The sequence below is a fragment of the Myripristis murdjan genome, chromosome 12 (assembly GCF_902150065.1).
Source record: "Myripristis murdjan chromosome 12, fMyrMur1.1, whole genome shotgun sequence".
In the NCBI taxonomy this organism is placed as follows: Eukaryota; Metazoa; Chordata; class Actinopteri; order Holocentriformes; family Holocentridae; genus Myripristis; species Myripristis murdjan.
The window spans coordinates 8,612,845-8,633,372 of NC_043991.1; the positions used below are offsets into that span (position 1 = coordinate 8,612,845).

General features: G+C 41.0%; 1 protein-coding gene across 2 annotated transcripts in view; it reads left to right on the forward strand.

The window, feature by feature from the left end:
* The window catches only part of cacna1bb (calcium channel, voltage-dependent, N type, alpha 1B subunit, b), a 191,225-nt gene that overhangs the window by 72,957 nt on the left and 97,740 nt on the right, over positions 1-20,528 (forward strand). For both annotated transcript variants that reach the window (XM_030066133.1, XM_030066134.1), the window contains exons 6-8: positions 3,831-3,922; positions 5,485-5,637; positions 10,829-11,016. In XM_030066133.1, the coding sequence (XP_029921993.1) occupies positions 3,831-3,922; positions 5,485-5,637; positions 10,829-11,016 (433 nt within the window). The remainder of the gene's footprint in view (positions 1-3,830; positions 3,923-5,484; positions 5,638-10,828; positions 11,017-20,528) is intronic.

The window sequence follows — 20,528 nt, forward strand, 5'->3', positions numbered from 1 at the left end:
ATCCAACAGGTATGCCTGTTTCCAGTCTCTGAGCATGTGTGATTTCATGAATATTTACTCCAGAAAAAAGCTTAAAAAATTAAAAATAAATAAATAAATAAATAAAACAAGTGAACTGACTATTTTTCTTCATACCGATGACTTTGCTTGGGCAGCATGAATCAGTCTTATCTCTCTGTCGTCTTTCCTTGTCTTGCTCTGCGTAGCCGTTGTTTCTTCAAGGCAAACTTGGTCATGATTCTATTTATATTCCAGTGAAAAAGGTTGAATCACAGGATCAGGAGATAATGTTTGATGAACCACAAGAGGAAATGGACGGTTTATTATGTGCGTGTGTGTGCGCATTTGCACAGGTGTCTACGTGTGTTTGTTAGCGTGTGATTGTATGTATATGCGCATTAACCTGTGAGTGTATCTGCATTCTTTTTTTTTTGTTTTTCTATGTGAGATGTCCACATTTTGAGATAAAAGCGGTTGAGCAAAAATCTGTGCACTCACACGAACTTCCAGAGGAAAGTGGGAGGCAGATGCCCCAGTCTGTGTGTTTGTGAGTGACTGATGGCCGATAGCATCACCCTCCATATTTCCTGTGCCAGTGTCTGGCGCCCACGTGGATATATTGTGCCGATGATAAAGGGATATTAAAACCCATAGCTTCTTATTCAGCCTGGTCCCTGCCCGACTGTCTGTCTGCACAGTCATGAAATCATCCCCTTCTCCCTGCACACACACACACACACACACACACACACACACGCACACACACACACTAACACACTAACACTAACACACTAACACAGCCCAAACAAACATACGCTAATCTGGACAAATGCACATATGTACACATGCAAGTGTGCACACACGCACAAACAATATGCAGAATGTATGCACATACTGTAAATGAACACACACACAGACACACACATACAGGTGTGTGCACATGCACACACCAGAACAAAGTGAGTTATTGATTGTGGTGGATATAAAACAGCACAGAGGGATGATTCATGTGTTTATGGCCTCTTTTCATTCTGCTCCTTCAGGTCAGGTGGATTTATGCGCAGTGAATAGATGTTCTCTCTTTATCCTCTTTTGTCCATTAGCGTCACTGAACACTTTTTTTTTTTTTTTTCAAAATTGCTTTGACTCAATATTTTTTAACAAGACGGTCATCGTGTTAAACTCTTAATGTAAACTTCAATAGTCCTATTTTTACACACAAATCACATGTAGCATGCCAAATACAACCAACCGCATCAGTTTGGTTAGAAGATTGTGCACAAAATCTGTCGTCACATCGGGACATTGGATTTATTCTGTGTTGCATTGTAGCTGTAGGCATATTAAAATGAAATGGTGATTATCAAATCATTGCATAGACATTGTAGTTTAAAAGACAACAATGTTCTGTATGTTCTCTGTCACTGTAATATGAACAATTTGCTCCAGAGGAATCCACAGCCATGGTTGCTGTTTGTAGCAATGACTGTATTCATCAGCAGCCACCGGATGTAATAAGACATGATCAAAAAAAAAAAAAAAAAAAAAAAAAAATGCTGAGTTGATTTAGCCGCTTGTAGTAATAAACACGGCAATGTTCTGTGCATCCTGAGGAGTGAATTTATGATTTGAAGTTTGGAGCATTTTGCAGTCTCATGGTAACATCTTGTCACCTTCAGTTACTCTCTGTTTTCTCTCTCAGTATCTCCACCTTAGGCACACACACACACACACACACACACACACATGCACACCGACAGACAAACAGACACTGATTTGCTGTTTTGTTGATGCAGTGATTGGTGGATTCTGCAACCCAGTTGATTCTAAATCACAAACAATCATAAAAAATAGCAGTAACATCTCTGAGAGGAAATGTGTTTCTGTCATCTTTCAGTCGTCTCTCGGTTTCAATCACTTTCTCGGTTATCATTTTTTAACCACAGGTTGCCTATGCATCGAGCTTGAAATTACAGAAAAGTATGCTAAATAATTATCACAAATTCCAGGTCTTCAGAAGTATTGAAAAATAAGAAAAACATTAGAATAAAGATATCTGGAAATCCATCACTGTCATAGAATTTGATCAGCCCCAAAGACCTTTATGCAAAAAAAACAATATATTCTATATTAAAAAAAAAAAGCAGGCACTTTCATCTAAGCAATCCAATTCCACCTATGATGATAATTCCTGTAAAGCACAGATGTGCTTTATTGGTTGCCATGCCAACTGGTTACCAGGGAGCAATAAGTGATCTTTCTTGTTTTCTCCTGTGTTTTTTTCATTGTTGTGTGTGTGTCTACTTCTTTGAAAAAAAAAAGAATATTATTGTAGGATCATGTTTGGTACGCACTGTATAAAAGCTATTGTTCCCTGGAGGGTTTTCTGTCTTGTGCGGTTCTGCCCACAGCGCTTGACTGGCAGGTTACAGAATGTGCTTTTAGTCCAACAGTGCAACAGTTTCCAAAAAGCAAAAGCCTTTGGAAAGTGAGGAATTTTAAAATAGAGCATCTGCAGGAATCCAGTAAATCCCTCTCTTGTTTCCAGATCTGCTTCATGCCATTCCTGTTCATGTTTTCTTCTTCCTCGTCCCACTCGACTCCCACTTACCTTCTCTCTCTATAACAGTAATCCTTATTTTCATATCCATCCTCCTCTCTTTCTTGTCCAGCTCTCTCTCTCTCTCCCTCCCTCCCTCCCCTCTCCCTAGCCTAGAGCATGTTTTTTTTTTTTTTTTCTTCCTAGTGTGTTTCATTACAGCACTTAGTCTCCCCCTCTGTGTACAGCCTGTAACGAGGGCTGCCAGCTGTGGCTCGATGCACACACACACACACACACACACACACACACACACACACACACACACATACATATGTAATTTTTCACATACACAAATGGACAGTTCAGTTCAATTCAAACACACTCACACACTCACACACATAAGGACCCGCCACAGCATGTTCAGAAGGTAAAAGCAGATGACGTAATCAAGTCACATATATGATTATATTATGGTGTGTGTGTGATTGTGTGTGTGTGTGTGTGTGTGTGAAGCAGAATATTTCATAGACATGATAACATTTTTTTTTTTTTTTTTGCAAGAAATGGCACAACTTGGGCCCAGGGCACTGAGGTTTACTTATCTTTACTTATGTACTTATGTCCCCTACAGAAATATCCTAGTTTCGTAAACCAGAATCAGAATTAAAAAAAAAAAAAAAAAAAAAAAAAGCCATGCATTTCAAAACTTGAAGTAAGAGATAATCCATGATATGGCGAACGTGAAAGGATTTAGATGCACAACGTAGAGGCAGAGAACCACCCTCCGCTTCACGTGGGGTGGCTGCCTCTGCGGAGTGCGTTAAAACCTCTTAACGTACACCTCAGCGGCACAGATTATCCCATTTGTGCCGGGGTCACTTGCCAAAATTGTAGAATAGCAGCATTCACTCGCTTTTGCTTTATGTCTTGGGCACAAAAAAGGAATAAGCCGGCTGATTTGGAAGCAGAGCAGCTCCTCTCGTTGAAACACATTGGCTCAGATCTTTATAGCCGCTGTATGAATACAGACTGATTAGACTGGAGCTGGGCTACGTGTGCATTATATGATTTTAACACACACCATCCAGCCAATCAAAAATGAGTATTCACCCAGATATGGTCCAGCGAAAAATTAAACTTAACTTCCCATTGTTTCTTTGCTTGACACATTTTGCGCCTGCTTTTTAAAACTTTAATGACCTTGTATGTTTCTGCTGACTGTCTCTCAACGTCTTTTCTTTTGTCTCATTTCTTTTTTGTGTCTGTGTGTGTGTGTGTGTTTATACAGAATCCTGGCCACTGTGGGCTCGGACTTCGACCTGCGAACGCTGCGGGCGGTGAGAGTGCTCAGACCGCTCAAACTGGTGTCAGGAATCCCCAGTAAGTCACTTGTGAAATCTCAAGATATACAGAGATGTGTGTATAAAAGATGCTGAGGCTCATCATTCAGCATCTTTAAATTACTGAGGATCAAATCTGTAAAACTGATTAATTACCTGCAGTTTGATTTACTGTATACTACTATATTCTGTATTATCCAGCAATTCAGACAGTAATTACTTAGTTATAGCCTTTGTTATTGATTTCTTGTGATTATCATTCACTTGTAAATTATATTTCTCAAGACTGGTGTTTCAACTCATCGTGTCTTTTCAAATTCGATGCCGATGTGGCTGAAGTTCTGACTTTGTCCAGACTTGTTTTTTCAGATCAGAATCAGGCACAATTTGCACAAAAATGTGAGATTTTTTTTTCTGTCGGAGTCTGTGCCGATTTGTTCATAAAACTCATTCAAACATTATGAAGGGGCCTCAGCAGTGCCGGGAGCTGCGTTGTCTGAACTTGCGCTGGCCATGCCGCACGCTGGTTCCCATAATTCCTTGGCTTCGGGGGCTGTAAAACAGTTTGTTAACTTTCACGTTCATGCATTAGCTGCAAACCGATGCATTCACGGTTCACTCAGAAAACACAAGTACATTCATTTAGCAAGTTCATGACTGTCTCATCGATTTTTAAACAGAGACAAACTCAGACTTTAGCCTGTGTAGACACCAGCTCAAATACCATGAAATGAAAACTGTCAATAAGTATAAATTACTTAATAATTTCTGCCATGGGTTCCAGTCAAACTGTAATACGGTCATGGTAACTTACCCTAATAGGGTGGCAGCTTGTTTTGGGCCAAAACACATAATTGACCCGCTGAAGCAATGCTGTCGCCAGGCTAATGGCCTACGTGCCAAAGGATGGCCTAGTCTAATGGTTCGAATGACCGGTATTGTCTGTGTTTTTGACATAGCACCTGGCAGTGTGTGACAGCTAAATGTGAGTCATCCATAGATTTTGAGTTAAAATGTCACATGTAAAAAGTTGGAACGCCTCAGGTTAAAGAGAAGTTTAATTTTATTTATGATGTTTTAGGAAAATTCCCCCATTGAGAACAGTCCTCCAATTCATATGACAACCCTACGACCCAAAGGACCGTTTATTGAACTTGCTACCAAGCTAATGTTTGCTAACCACTAAAAAACTGTTAGGAAAAAGTTATTTTTCCCCGAATCCAAATAAAGGTTGAATGAATGAATGAATGAATTTTTAAGGTAAGGGAAGGTTATTGTAATGGCTAAGATTGGGAAAAGATTAGGGTTAAGGTTACAAAACATTAGGTAAAGCTAGCTGGCTAATATTAGTGAATGTTTGGGGTCGTTTTTTGTCTCGACTGTCAACTGAAATGCATTTTATCCTAAGAAACGTGCATTTACATGTTAAAAAAAATCACTGTATTAAAAGTCAATCAGTAGAATCTGTATGGTTTTAGCTACAACATTTTGTATGTTTCTTAGGTTGATGACTGTCCCTCTCTCTCTCTCTCTCTCTCATGTCTAAAGCTTTTTCTGTCTCGCTCACATTGGCCTGACATCTGTTTCTCTGTCGTCCTTCAGGTCTCCAGGTGGTGTTGAAGTCCATAATGAAAGCCATGGTTCCCTTGCTGCAGATCGGCCTGCTGCTGTTCTTCGCCATTGTCATGTTTGCCATCATAGGAGTGGAGTTTTACATGGGCAAATTTCACACCACCTGCTTCAGAATCGACACTGGTGAGAGCCCCGGCTTGGCCGCGGTGTGTGTTTGTGTTTGTGTGGTGGCGCCGTGATTATCAGCCGAGTTCATGCCTGCAGCCTCTCTGATGTTTTTTTGTCTGGCCTCTTGTATGTCTTAGTGATGGCGACCGTAAATTGCACTTCATTGCACACTGACGTGGGTATCAATAAATAATTCAAAAGTTGCACCGTATGTGTGTGTGAGTGTGTGTGGCTTCTGCAAAACCACACATTCACCAACAGTGCTGCAAGGGAGGGTGCCTAAACCAATGTTGGAAACAACCGAACGGCCACATTTTTGACAGCCATTTTTCACATCTTGATTTTGATAAACGGTATTTTCGATGTGTGCAGGTTTTTGATCGATAACTTCTGCAGCTGCAGCTCCGCACTGATGTTTGTACTCTCGACGTGGTGAACGGGTTCAAGCTCATGAGGTGTTAATGAGGTTTCAATTCTCTGTTTCCCAGTTTCTCCCAATGCAAAATTGTGTGGTGGTTAGTAAATTTTTAGCAATAATTCTTGACAGGGCATTATTTTCTGTTTTTGTCGGCATGACAGTGATGCTGCAGTTTCTTCAAAACAAATGCATAACAATGAAAAGCTGCAGAGAGCAAGGAAGACGACTGACTAGTCTCCTGGTTTTGGGTTTGCATAGCAACCAATTCCATTTGTTGATACATCATAGCTTCATTATTATTAAAGCATTATTATTTTGGTGCTGCATTGTAGTAATTACCAGCATGGTTGGGTAAACAGCTTCAACCAGTGAGATTGTTTGGCTCCAACTAGCCGTTTTATAATGCTGTGATGAAAATGATGAAAAGGCTTTAATATCCCACTGGTTGTGTCAGATGGAGTGTAAGGGCGTGACTTGAGCGTTATTGGCTAGGCCAGCTGTAACGTCTGTATCTATTTATGTGCTCTCGCTCCTTCTCTCTCTCTCTCTCTTTCTCTCTCTCTCTCCCTCTCTCTCTCTGACACACACGCTCACACACACAAACACATCCCAGTCAGGGTCCTTGTAGTGGTGTGAGCAGTTGTGACAGCCTGCTAATGTACAGTACGTGTGCTATTGAGTTATTTTAGTCTCACACACACACACACACACACACACACACAGAGCAGGATTTGATTAAGCCAACCAGCACCAGTAACAACTTTCTTATGTGTGTGTGTGTGTGTGTGTGTGTGTGTGTGTGAATGAGCAAGAGAGCATGAGCGAGTGACTCATTAGCAGGTGATGCTGGATAAAGTGAGATGGAGCTTGTGTAATGTTTGTGTGTATGTTTGCATGGCTTGTATTATTTGGGAGTGTGTATTAGTAAAGTCTGGGTGTATCATTATTATTATTGGAGTGTCACTGTAGAACAACTTCAGAATAAGAGGGCCACCTGCAGTTTTGCTTGAATCATCATGTGAGTCAGAATCAGTTTTAAAATCATTGTGTTCAGTAAGGGTTCAGTTCACATTGTGAGAAGTTATGCAGATGGAAATACGCCCAACTGAGCTGCTGCAGTTTTGGACTTGTACTAGTTAATGTGCACACCGAGGACTTTGTGTGTGTGTGCCTTCATTTGAAAGCAGGTCTATTCAAAACCTTGGCTTCCCAGTCCATCCCATCATTATGGTGCAACTGAGCCTATGGGACAAAATCGTTATTCCCTTTAAAAACCATGCACCTTCAATACAGTTTTGTTTAGGATGACTGCACGAAAGGATTGAATCGGCAACTTACCCTTGGGACAGTAATAAGACAAAAAGCATAATTAAATAGGCTTTCCAAATTTGAAATAATTTAAGTTTATAATGAGTTTTTATTGTAACAAATGAAAAGAAGAAGTTTCATATCAAAAAAATAAAATGTCGCTTTCTTCTTGATCTCACCAACATGCCACAGACTGCATAGACTTTCATTGAAAGTTTGTGCAAACACTTAGAATACTAGGTGAATACTAGTTATGGTCATTGAGTGTTCTCTTTTAGCATTAATTATTCTTTAACCCTGATGGTAACATATTTACAGCCGATGGCACTGCTGATGCCAGAAAGCCTGCCACAACAATATGGAATATGAGCTTTATTATGCATTTTTGCACAGCAGTGTCTAGAATAAACATTTCCCCTGTATGTATTATTTGTGCATCTGCTCATCACAGTGAAGAGCTGCACCCAACAGTGCAAGACAGAGACCTCAGATATCCCCACAACACCCCTGGACAACATGTCTGGCTGACACAGCATCTGTCACTAGGATGGAAAGGACACATTTTACCTGGAGTGACACCAGAAGGATGTTGGCTGTGCAGGCTGGCTCTGCAAATCATCATTAAAAGTTGGCACAGCTCAGTGATTGAGGGCCTTTCTATTATGAAACACAGGGTGCACAAGGCATCTGTTAAACTCCGCGCATTTAAACAAATCCTTGGCACCCACTGTGCACTGTGGTACTGTCATCGTCTTTGATAATATTTCAAAACACCCGGGCATATCAATGGCAGGGCACATCTTAGTAGTGGACAGCTGTCAAATTGTTTATAATACCATTCCAACTGTGCGAGACAATTTACCAGCTTAGCACAGCTTAATTATTTTCCCTCACATGTTTGTGAATTAACAAATCATATCCAAATTGATGTTTTTGGCATTTCCTAGTATGCACGTGACTGTAGTACCCCACATATTGTAGGGTTTACAAAAAAGTCACTCTGTAACCGTGGATATGATTTGATTTACATTACTGTACACATCCTGTAGAAAGCCACATACCTGTGTGCATCACTTTGGAAAAGACATAAAGGTGTGTGTTCTTAAAAAAAAACAATGAGTATCACATGACTGGCGTTTTGGATCAGGTTGCATGTGCATTCAAGCGGCATGGCTTACAGTGTGGCTGCGGCTCTGCGGCCTTGCGCTATGATGTGCACTGATTTTGATGCAATGCATAAGATTGTGAGCGGCTTAAATCCTGAGGCTGAGGTGGCATAGTGTATGAAAACTGGCTGTGCAGGCATTTTGAATCGTACAAGATTTTGCAAACAGTGCTGGGAAATCCACATCTACCAAAAAAAAAAAAAAAAAAAAAAAAAAACTTTGATTCCTGAGTGATTTTCACACATTAAATCTTCTTCAGGCAGATTATGTAGATGAAGGGGAGGAGAAAGTCTGCATTTTAATTTGTTGTACTTTATTAATCCCACATGGAGAAAAATGTTCTTTTCTCCTCCTGGCTCTGCAGTAAAGTCAGGCAGCCGGTGGAGCTGGGAGCAGGGAGGGGTTAAGTGACATGCATAAGGACTTCCACTGGTATGGTCACACAGGAACCAGAGCCCTCTGATTGGTGGATGACCTCATTAACCACTAAGCCACCCTGCGATCCCTTAAGTTAAAGTGCAATTTGTAGTCTTACCATAACACATCTATTCACTCAGTCTTTGACCTTCCTCTACCCTCTCTTTCTCACTATTTCTCCCCCCATTTTCAAGCCTTGGCCTGCCTCAGCTGCACACCTCTCTTCTTTCCCTCTCTTCCCTTGTTCCTGACTTCCCCTCCCACCCAATTGTCTTTCCACATCATCATCTCATCCTCAAACCTTTCATTTATGTCTCTCTTTCTCTCTCACTCTCTCCCACACTTTCTTTTTCCTTTGAGTCTAATTGCATTCCCCTCTGTGACTCAGTTTGATTCACTTTCATTTGTATTGGTTTCTCATGTGGAAATGAAAGTGCACAAACTTCAGTCGAAACCACATAACAGCTGTTGTGTGAAAACTTTTTCTGGGTCGCAGGGCAGCTATGAGCCTGTCCCAGTATCAGTTGGGTGCTAGGCATATATTGTGACTGAAAATTATCAGGATTTACGAAAAACACCTCTGTTATTAAGTTGACAATCGTAGTTTTTGAAATATTCAGTGGGCTTGAGAGAGTTTTGAGGGTTTCAAGGATCTTCGAGGACTTTTGCCTCACTTTAGAGGTTATTGTATTCTTTCCTAACTGAAAAGCTTATATCTCCTAAGTTCCTTGTGGCCCCCGGGGCTGTGAAGAGTCAGGCGTGTCACCGACATGACCTTTGAACCCTACAGCGTTAGGTCTGCCATTTCCAAAAGTTTGCCATGTTACATGCCAGTTGGAGTTGTTAAAGCCCCTTCTTTTGGCTGGCAGATTATGATGAGGAGAGGCAATGCTGGGGCAGCTGACCCGACTATAGTCAGCCAGGATGTTGGTTTGGCTTTGAGTCCAGTGGTCTGTGTCGCGTCGGGGCAAACATGCATCAGGCTCCGCCCACTGTGCCTGTAGGACCCACTTAGAGGGAGAAAGCCCGTGGGAGACAGAACAAAGGTTATGATGTTGTAACCCTAGTTCTATAAGCACAGACAGAGTCCTCTAATGAGATTCCCCTGTCGCTCCCATGCTGCTCCCTGAAGGATATGGAATAACAATAAGCACAGGTTTAGATGTGGTTGTGAGCATGCACACACTCTGTAGGTGCATCCTCATAGGCCGACTACGTGCATGCAAATTTTCAGCGAGCTTGTGATTTGAGAGGAGCTATTTGCCCAGAGATCCCAGTCAGAGGACTCTGTGCCTGTAGAGCTATGTTTAAAATATCATAACCTCCGTTTCTCTCAGCGCACCTGCATGGCAGTGCAGTTGCAAAGAACATTTTTGTCCCTTCAACGACAGGTTATTTTTTAAACAGTGTATCTCTGTGGCTAAAGTGCTCTTTCTAACTACAAAGGATACAGGACACAAAAGTTATCAGTGCCATTTGGTCAGTTGCGCCAGCTGATGAGTAAAACATAATTGCGACTTTCAAGTGAGAACCTCCACTTTCCAAAATGTCAGATTTACAAATGTTCTCGCACCATAGTAGACTATCGAGTTCCATGCCTGGAGGTGGATTGTGTTTGGATATCGCTGGTATAGTCTGCATGCCTCCCTTCCCTCACTCCCTTTCCCTTGTGTTGCTTTTATGCATTGTGTGTTCCCTCGTGTGAAATTGCTTTTCATGCGAAACTAATTGTGCTGTGCTGAAATGGACCTTCCTTGCAAAATAAAGGATAAATAAACAATAAATAATAAAAGAAAATTGAGCTCAAGTAAAAATATCACCAAAATGGAGTCACTGTAAGAGATGAGATGTCCAAACTGTATCCCATTCTCTCGCTGTATGTCTGTCTTTCTCCCAGGTGAGAGAGTGGCAGACTGGCCTTGTGGTCAGGAGCCTCCAGCCAGGACGTGTCCCAACGGCACCCAGTGCACCGAGTACTGGACCGGCCCCAACTTCGGCATCACCAACTTCGACAACATCCTGTTTGCGGTGCTCACTGTGTTCCAGTGCATCACCATGGAGGGCTGGGTGGACATCCTCTACAGTGTGAGTCTACCTACGGAAAACACACGTCGCTGAATTCATGTCAGCAGTGATTTTGATTTGCTTTGTTTCTCTTTAGCTCAGTCGACTGCTGTCACTCTCTCTCTCTCTCTCCTCATTGTCTGTCCCTTTCCCACAGATTTTTTTTATGCACTGGAGCACACACACGTATACACACACACACACACACACACACTCTCCTTGTAAGAAGGTCGGATATAAGTAATTATAAGAACTTGTAAATACATTACTGGTGCTGTTCACTCCTGGTACTGTAATTCATCAACTTTTATACTTTTTAAAATCAATAATTTTACTTTTACTTTTACTACTTTTACTTTTTAAATCGGTGTACTAGGAGTACAACTTTATAATCTCAGAATTTTCGATTATTTTTTTTTTTTGTCACAAATTTACAACTTTAATCTTGAAAATCTGTGTTTATTCTCGGAATATAACACACCCCTCCCCCTTCTCCTTGCAGTGACGTAGCATGCCGTTGTAATAACAGAATGCATATTTTTTTAAAGTATAAAGTATAAAAATGTTATTAGTATAAAAAATATTTGGGAGGGAAGCCACTTTATGTGAAAAGAGAACTATTTATATTCGGGTATGCAGTCCTCCTCAGGCAGACATGCTGCAAGTGGTCTGCATCAGTGTTTAGCCTTGATTTTTGTCTCTGAAAAGCCTACAAAGGGTTCATATTTGAAGGTTGGAATAAAAACCTGTCTTTTATGCATTGTACAGTGGCTTCCTTCAAATATTTTTACACTTTGGACTTTTTTTTTTCCTTTTGGGGAACCTTATTTTCCACTTTATTAGTGTGCTTTCAGATCATCATAAACTTTAGAAAGTAAACCAGTGTAAATTGACATTTTGTACCCACTGACAGTGAATGTTCAGCCAACAAATAAGTAAAAAAAAAAAAAAGTAAATCTGTTTTTACTTTGTTTGCGCACTTTATTTTGTAATTCTAAATTTTCCATTTAAAAGAATCTAGTCCTTTGTTCTTTCGTCCTTTTAGAGTCTCCTGGGAAAGATTTAGATTTTATTTCTGCATGCGTTAAATATCAGCAAAGTAAGAGTAGTTATACTTAAGTACAGTAAAACACTTTTATACTCTCTCCATCACTGTCCTGCACAGAGGTGCACACACAAACACACTGTATAGAAAACACACACCAGCATCACTGACTCAGCACCTCCAACTTTATCATCTTTGCTCAGCTGTTTCACACAGATTTTTTTTTTTTTTTTTTTTTCTTGAGCATTAATAATTTACACAGAGCAGAGTTTTGTTGAGCACACGGGTTCTTTTTCCGGTTGCACCTTACTTACCATTCGACACAGAAACAGATTTTCACACCTGGGTGCTGACATGTACAACCGCAATATTGTATTGTTGACCTGTGAGCCGTGAGCACCTCCGCTGGAGTGTTGGTGGGTTAAACTTCTTGTTCGAGGATGCCTGGAAGGTGGTAGTTAATGGAATCCAAAGTGTTGCTCATTCATTTTCACCGCATGTATTTTCCCAGTTGGTCCTGAGATTGAAACATGTGACCTTTCAGTCGCAAACCCATGGCTTTTCTCATTTATGATATTTCCTCGGTCTCTCTGTATGTAAGCAGGTGTGCTGAAGCAGAGAGAGATGGAGAGCAGGCAAGCAGAGGCCCACCTCAGGGTGTCAATGTGTCAAATCGGGTTCTGCTTGGATAGTAAAAGGAGTCACCGTGGTATTTTGGACACAATATACGTGTTCACAGTGTTAGTGTGTGCATGTATACACGTATGCACAGAATATCACACTTTATGCGAGTCTATGTCAGTGCTTCACACTCTCCACGGGTTAAAGAAGCTACTGAATCATGACATTTCCTCTGTACAAGTTTTTAGCACAGTTTTTCCTCACCCTCTCTCCCACCCAAATGTTTTCATTATCAAATGCCAGTACCCAGTCTTTAGCTTGGCAGGGCTTCCAAAAACATGGTGCTGACTTTTACGAACACATAATCCCAGAATACAAAAAGAAAAACAAGAATCCCCAAAGGGTGAGGGAGGTCCAGCCAAGCAGAACAAAAGATTTAGGAAATGTCTGGGCCAACCCGACAATGAGCTGTCTGACCAAGAGCTTTACACGTAAGCTGGTAATACAGTAGAAACAAAATTTGTAAAAAAAAAAAAAAAAAAAAAAAAAAAAAAAAAAAATGGCGTGCTCACACATGCAGAATGGGCGTTTTGCAACCAAAGTGAAATATCGTATTGGTTTTGATTGTTGCACGTTTCCAGTCTATTTCCTTTGTTTGCATCATGCTCGTTTTTCCTCCGCTCATTTCCAAGACGAATTAGTTTTAAATTAAACTTGCTGTATTCATGTAAGAGTATATGTAACTTGCATGCTTGGTCATACAGGTGCCCAAGCAGCAAGACTATAAAGACAGCGTGGGGTGTTATTAAACAAACAGACGTCAAGTCGTCGGTGGTATATGGACCTTTGCTTGCAGCGCTGCTTGAAATTTGTTTGATTTTGCATAAGGTAGATTTTTTTTCTACCATAGTTTAGCCTTTTAACTGTGAAAACATGGGAGCAGAAATACACCTAACCAAACATCCTCCCATTCTTTCATTGTCTGTTTTCTCTCATTCATAATGAGGGTCACACTGAGCCTGTCCCAGCATGTATTGGACAGAAGGCAGAAAACACCCTGGACAGGTGGCCCGTCCATCACAGGCCTCTAACCGAACCCCAAACCACGCAAACAAGACTATTAGTACCTGCCACTCGAAAAATAAAGCACTGCAAAATATCCATCTAAAGACAAATAAATAAATCAATAAATATAAATAAAAAATGCAAGACTGCTGTCCATCTTGCACTCCTCCAGGAATAATTTTAACTAGTCATCAGTAGTTCACACAGGCGGCTGATTACTTAGGATCACCTGAAGAGGAAATTTGAGAGGGAAAAACCAATAAAGTTGAGAATTACCTTTTTCTTTCCACACTGTTACTCTTGAGGCTTCATGTAAAGCATCTGTGCTGGTTCTCTGTTGACGCTTCGTAAATTGAAAGACAAGACAAGACAAGACAGTTTGATGGACACCTTCGGTTCATCTTTGACCATTAAAAACAACTGGTGCATTTCAAACAGCTATTTTTTTTTTGACTAAGAGTCAATTGAGGTGTTAGGAAGTTGGTGCAATGTCTTTTTGTGATATCTTTTAATATGTTTTTTAATGTCTTTTTTTTTTTAATGTAATAAGCTTGTCTGGTTTAGTTCCACCGTATTTACTTTGCTGACAGTCTTCCAGCAGTTGCTCTACTTTGCAGTTACTCCTGTTTTGCATGCACAATTACCTAATTAGTTTTCAGAGTTAATAACATTACATTGCGTAGCTCTATAGTCAGTATCACTTATAATAAATTGTCATTGGCCCATTGAATTCTAATTGGATGTTTATGTTTTGTACTCATGTGCAAAACCTCCCATCGTATCATTTACAGACTTTTAGATTTTATAAATAACTCTTGACCATGTGTCATTGTGTTGGGTACAAACATAGAGAATTAATACAGCAGTAGAGAATGACAGGAGTCAATTTTAACAAAAACTGCATCATTTAAAAACCGTTCAACCTTCTTTCATTTGTTCTTCCTCCTCCACCTGTTCTCCTAGTTGCTTGTTTTTTTTTTCCGTTTCCCTGCTTGTCCATCTCTCTTCCTCAGCCTCTCTCTCTCTCTCTCTCTCTTGCTCTCTTTCCTATCCTCATTTATTCATTGCTTCCTTTACCTCTCACCTTCTGGCTCTCCCTCGCTCCTCTCCTTTCATTTCTTCCCCAAAACCCTCCCTTTCCCCATATTTATCTACTTCTTGCTGTTCCCTAACTGCCTCTCCCTTTCCTTCAGGCTACCCGCCCTCCTCCTCTTTCTCTCTCCCAGGTGAGCGAGCAGCCGACTGCCTCTGTAGAGCGAGCCGCAAGCTGAGCTGCCTCTCCCTCTCCCCCCTTCCTCCCGCTCCTCCTCATCTCAATCCTTAAACATGTAACTGTAGCTTTTTCTGGCTCATTATCCCAAGCAGCGTGGACCCACGCGGCTGTGATCTGAGAACGTCTTTGCTCTCAGTGTTACTGTCTGTATTTCTCTTTGCTTTTCTTTCCTTTTCTCTCGTTTTTGCTCAAAGTCGTCTTTTTTTCCCCACTAGTTATTTTTATTCTGCCTTTGAACGGCTTTCATCACCATATCTCCGTATGTTTTTTTTTTTTTCCTACCCATCATCATCCCAGGTGTTTCCCTTTGTCCTTTTCACTTTCAGGCTGCCTTTCTCTCTTACTTCACATTGTCTCTCTCCCTCTTTATCCCTTCCTCTTTTCCTTGCTGTGCATTTAAAGTGGCAAGGCTGACTCCACATGCGTTAAGACGTCTTTGGGCTAAGTAGGACAGATTTCACAAAGCCTCATAAAACACAAGCACGCAGCCTGTTCGCTCAGAAGTTAACCTTAACGAAGTTCCCCACATTTCCTTGGACTCCCGGTTTTACCAAATGTAGAGAATATTTAGGCTTAAATTTCTGTTTCTGCCCACTCTGCAGAATATTTTCCCCCAGGGAGTAAAGAGTCAAGGTGAAAAACTAGTAGTTTGTGAAAAATGGAGCTCTTGGAGGCAATATTTAATCACACTATTGAAGATACTTGCACAATTAACAATGGGACGATTACCAAGTTGCGCTTTCCTGTGTAGACCAAGATGGACAGCTTGAGAGACCAATCAGAGGATGGTGGGAGGGTCTTACTAGCTTCCACGTTTTTCATGACAACTAAGGTCCTTCTCCCAGGATTTCTGCTCTGTGCAGATGTGAAAGCCTGGAAACAAGATTAGGTAGTCTCTCAAGACAGATGACTGGCTCCTGTAATTCCCAAAATGCTTACTAGGCCTACTCCTCTGTATTTCTCCATGCCTGAAACAGATATGGGAAGTGAGGGCAGATATCAGGTCATTTCTCCACATCCATAGCTGCTTTGCAGTCACATAACTAAATCCTACCAGAAACCACTGTTTGAAGTCTAGCTAACACCAGTTGGCTGCTAAGCTGCAGATACATCCCTTATGTCTAATGATGTTTGTTTCACTGGTTTTGTCACATTATGTTTATTCCCCCACATTTTGGTATGCTAATAAATGAATAATCCGTCCTGCCTAGGTTTGTGTCCAAGGGGAACACATTTTCATGGACTCTGTCAGGATTTGTTGAAGTAGCTTTTGATTTGAAGAGCTTTTCTGGTCGGAAGAGGGCAGCTTCCAGTTTTGTCTTGCAAATGACAGAGCCTGGCTTGAGAGACTTAGGTCATGTCCACCTTAAATGCGCAATTGTGGACTTGATGCATTTTCATGTGGACAGCGGGCTTTTGGGAAACACTCTGAAACAGTGTAATGCTATTGCTAGTGAAAATGCTATTGCGGTGTAGTGTGGTTGAAAGAGCAAAACGGTGTTTTAGGATTTACCCGACTCAGTGTGGACACAGCCTAAGGTAGAAGACGCCTAATTTAGGGCGGTTTCATTGGCTTGTTTGCCACTCCTGAGGTGCTGCTACGTTTGCAGGCATTATTCCCGACAATGTTGAAATCAACAGGGGATTTTAGAGCTTCTTAATGGTTTTAACACCTTGCCGCCACCCTGCTCACACACATCCATCTAATGATCTGCCGAAGCCTCCTTAACTCACTCCCTATGCCAGTGGAAGATTGCAGGCATGTATGTGTGTATAGTTGTGTTTGTATGAGTGCAGTGAAGTGTGTATGCCTGCCATGTATGCATTAATATACATACAGGCCACAAACCTTGGTTTACTAATGCAAATATGTTCTCTTAGTACACAGTTTGGAGGTGGGGGGTGGGGCATTACATCATGAAATCTAAATAACATCCAGGCAAAGGCTTTATACTGTGGATTACATACTTTCTTGTAACCCAGTGTTAACCTTGTAAATTGATGACTGTGTTACCTCCGCCCCAGGGGGGAATGCTGGGATATTCTCCCCTTAATGGCGCACTGGATAGTAGAAAGCGCTTCTCCCCATCCTCCCCCTCATTTCCATCTTGCCCTTTCTTCCTCTTCCTTCCACCCCCCTTGCTTCTTCCCTACCATCCATTCCCCTCCCAATATCCATGTCCCAAGATCCATTGCTCTCTCAGCAGCAGCCGATGTAGTGGAAAGGAAAGCGCTGTTATCTGCCGTATTATTCTGTGGCTGGAGGGAAGAAGGAGAGAGTGGTGACAACAAGGAGGTGAACAGGCCCAAAACAAGCTCGGATGCACTTTGCATTCCTCTCAAAAATGTTTTCCAGGCATTGCAGAGCTGTGCTTTTGACGTCAGGGTTTACCCCCCATCAGCGTCTTCGTTATCGTCTGAAAGCCGCAGGGTGGATTCTACTGATATGCACAAGAACATTTCAGGCCAAATCATGGAGGAATACAGATGACGATCAAATTACCCATTGAGGAGGAAAAACAAGTATTTTCCTACGAAATAATTTCAGGGCTTTTTCTTCATAATTTCTCACTCAGTCTCTCTCCATTCTCCTTTTCATCTCTTTGTAATTAACAGATTTAGGTGATTGGTCTAATTTAGCTTTGAAAGTGAAAATTGGATATTGATTTCAGCATGGATAAATAAATGCATGAACATATTTCTTATTCATTAATTTGATGTTTAATGATTCATTATCAAACAGTAGACTATATGAATTGCTTCCAAGTTGAGCTAAACAATGCAATCTGTATAATTCTCTGAGTGACTGGAGTGAACGCCATCCTTTTCCTGACCTTTGTCCACGTCATCAACATCTCTGTCTTTGTTCTCTCTTTTCCTCTCTCTCCGCTGCACGCCGTCTTTTAGGAGAAATTCCATAACAATAAACTCAAAATGAAAGAAAACGCTTGCGTTGGTTCACACTGTGAATGCTGCGCTGCCTTTTGCCATGAGCCAATCAGCAGGGATGTGACACTGTTGTAGCAGCAGCAGGATGTGTGGGTGGTTTCTCAGCGTTGATAATGTGGCAATCTTCATTTCATGCCCCATGATTTTATTACGTTTCCTCTGTCTCTCCTGGCGACCTAACGGCTGCCAACAAATTAGAAGCATCCCTAATTAGCTCTGCTGTGTCATGTTCAGACTTTACACTGCAAAAAAAAAGTCCATTTTAACAAGCCGTTTAGTCTTGTCTTTAGTCTTTAAATCTCGTCCTTTCTCATAACAATCAATAGAAAACTCTACCAGTTTAATTTGTTTAAGAAGCTTCTTTTGTAAAACAGTATTAAGATAAGGGAGATCCCTGCTCTTATATTGAGATAACAACACATGAAATAAATAACATAATAGGGAAAAGGAATAATGATAGATGGATGCTTTTTGCAGTGTACGTCCCTGCCAGTAAACCACAGCTGTCATACTCAGAGACTGGATTGTGGATAGTCATCAGTTGTTGATACCCTCCTGTCACATCAAATGATGCACAAATTGTGTGTTTCCTCTTTAAAATGGCATGAACTCAGAAATCTGAACAAGACTCATTAAGCCTACTTTAGCCAAAACACCGCTGCGACGCGAATTGCCGAAAATACCGGAAATTATATTTCATGTTCTGAACGTGCGCCTCAGTTTACAGTGAGCGACCTGATTCTTTTCTTAATTTTTCTCCTCATCTGTTCAAAAAAAAGTTGATAGAGTTGTTACTTTCTCCACAAGACGGTCAAATTTTATTTCTAATTTGTGTTTTTTTTATTTATTTTGTTTTAAATTGTGTATAATCAGATTATTTCAGGTAGCCAAATGACATTGCAGATTGTCTTTTCGTTTAAATTGCTCTGTTTATGCTCTGTATGACCAATTTTATTTAATGAAATTGTACAAAAAAAAAAAAATCCTTTTCAGACTACTAGGGTCATTACATTTAGGCCCAAATGCTCTTTGCACCCAGGTGTCATCTTTCTAAAAATACACTCATTAGTACACTACAGAACACCATGACCTCAGATTGATTAGGCTGAGTTGAGTCTTGCATTGTGACATGACAGCACTAAGATCTGCATGTGAGTGCATGTGTATGTATGTGTTTGAATGTGTGTGTGTGAGTGTGTTTGTTCATGTGTCATCCCATCGGTCCCTTTTCTCTCACTTTATTAGAGGCGTCTGAGTCTCTGAAGCAGGGCGCACCTTGACCTTGTCAGCGTGGCATCTTGTGCTGTCAGGGCAATCATGGCGCTTGTCAAATACAAGAAATGAGAAATAGAGCAGCAGAGACAGACAAGTAGGCAAAGTGGGGTAAAGTTCAGATGCTCGGCCGTGTCTATTTGTGGGTTACCAGTGAATCATGCTCCTTTGTGGATATGGCTAATTGGAGTGACAGGAGCAAACTAAGGATATTGAGGTTTCCGAGTTCACTGTGCATGGTGCATACATGTGTGTGTGTGTGTCTGTGTGTGTGCGTGTGCATGTGTATGTACCTGCACATGTATGTGTTGATAGCCATGTCTCAATTCTGTCAGGAAAGGAATGGAGAAAGTACCTGATGTTGAGCTTCATGTCAGGTGGCTTGTTGCTGCTAAAGTATGTTTTTTGTCTCAAAAAAAAAAAAAAAAAAAAAACTGACTGTGTATTATTATGCATTAAGTGATTAATTAAAGAGTAATTTGCCAAGAAGACTGTTTAAACATGCATGAGTGACAATACAGGTGGAGCTTCAGACAATTTGGCTTGCTAACTGGACACGCAAGAGGTAGTAAGTTGTAACTTTATCTACTTTATCAACCGGTGTGTGTGTTTGTGTGTGTTTGCTTTTATCTGCACATGTGTTGGGATATATTCAGTTAAGGATGACATCATTTATATTAGAGCTTATTCAGCAGCAGTGTTTATCATAACCATGATGTATAGGTCTACTATAGGTATACATTTCGGGGGTGTTGGAGACCGAGCCGAGTTAAACAAAGATTTGTTAAAACCACGCTGGTCGCGGTGGCTCACCTGGTCGAGAGCGTACCACATATCAAGTCCGAAAGCCGTTTCCATGGTGAGCCCTTCGCTGCATGTCATCCCCCCTGCCTTTCCTGTCTCTGTCTACTACAGCTATTGAATGAAGATAAATACCTAAACAAAGTGTGAAATAGTTCAGTTTCAGTGAGTCAGGCTGCATGGGTGGTCTAGCTTCCAGTCGCCTGGCCTGTACAGCCTTGAATCTAGGAATCAAATTAGCATACCTTTAAGTACAATGGGCTCATTTTGTGTCGTCTGAGAGAGTCAGATATACTCACTCAGTAATAGTTTGATGTGAGTGGAATTTTATGTCCACATTCAAATTAAGCGGGCGGCCTTCTGAACTCAAACTGCCTGATTAAATACCACTAATTTTAGCCTGAAGCAAATTAATTTGAAGTCAAAAGAGAAAAAAAAAAAAAAAATGCAGACTCTGTGAAAAGAAGTCAGAGAGGAATGGAGAGAGATGGAGACAAAAGAGCAAGA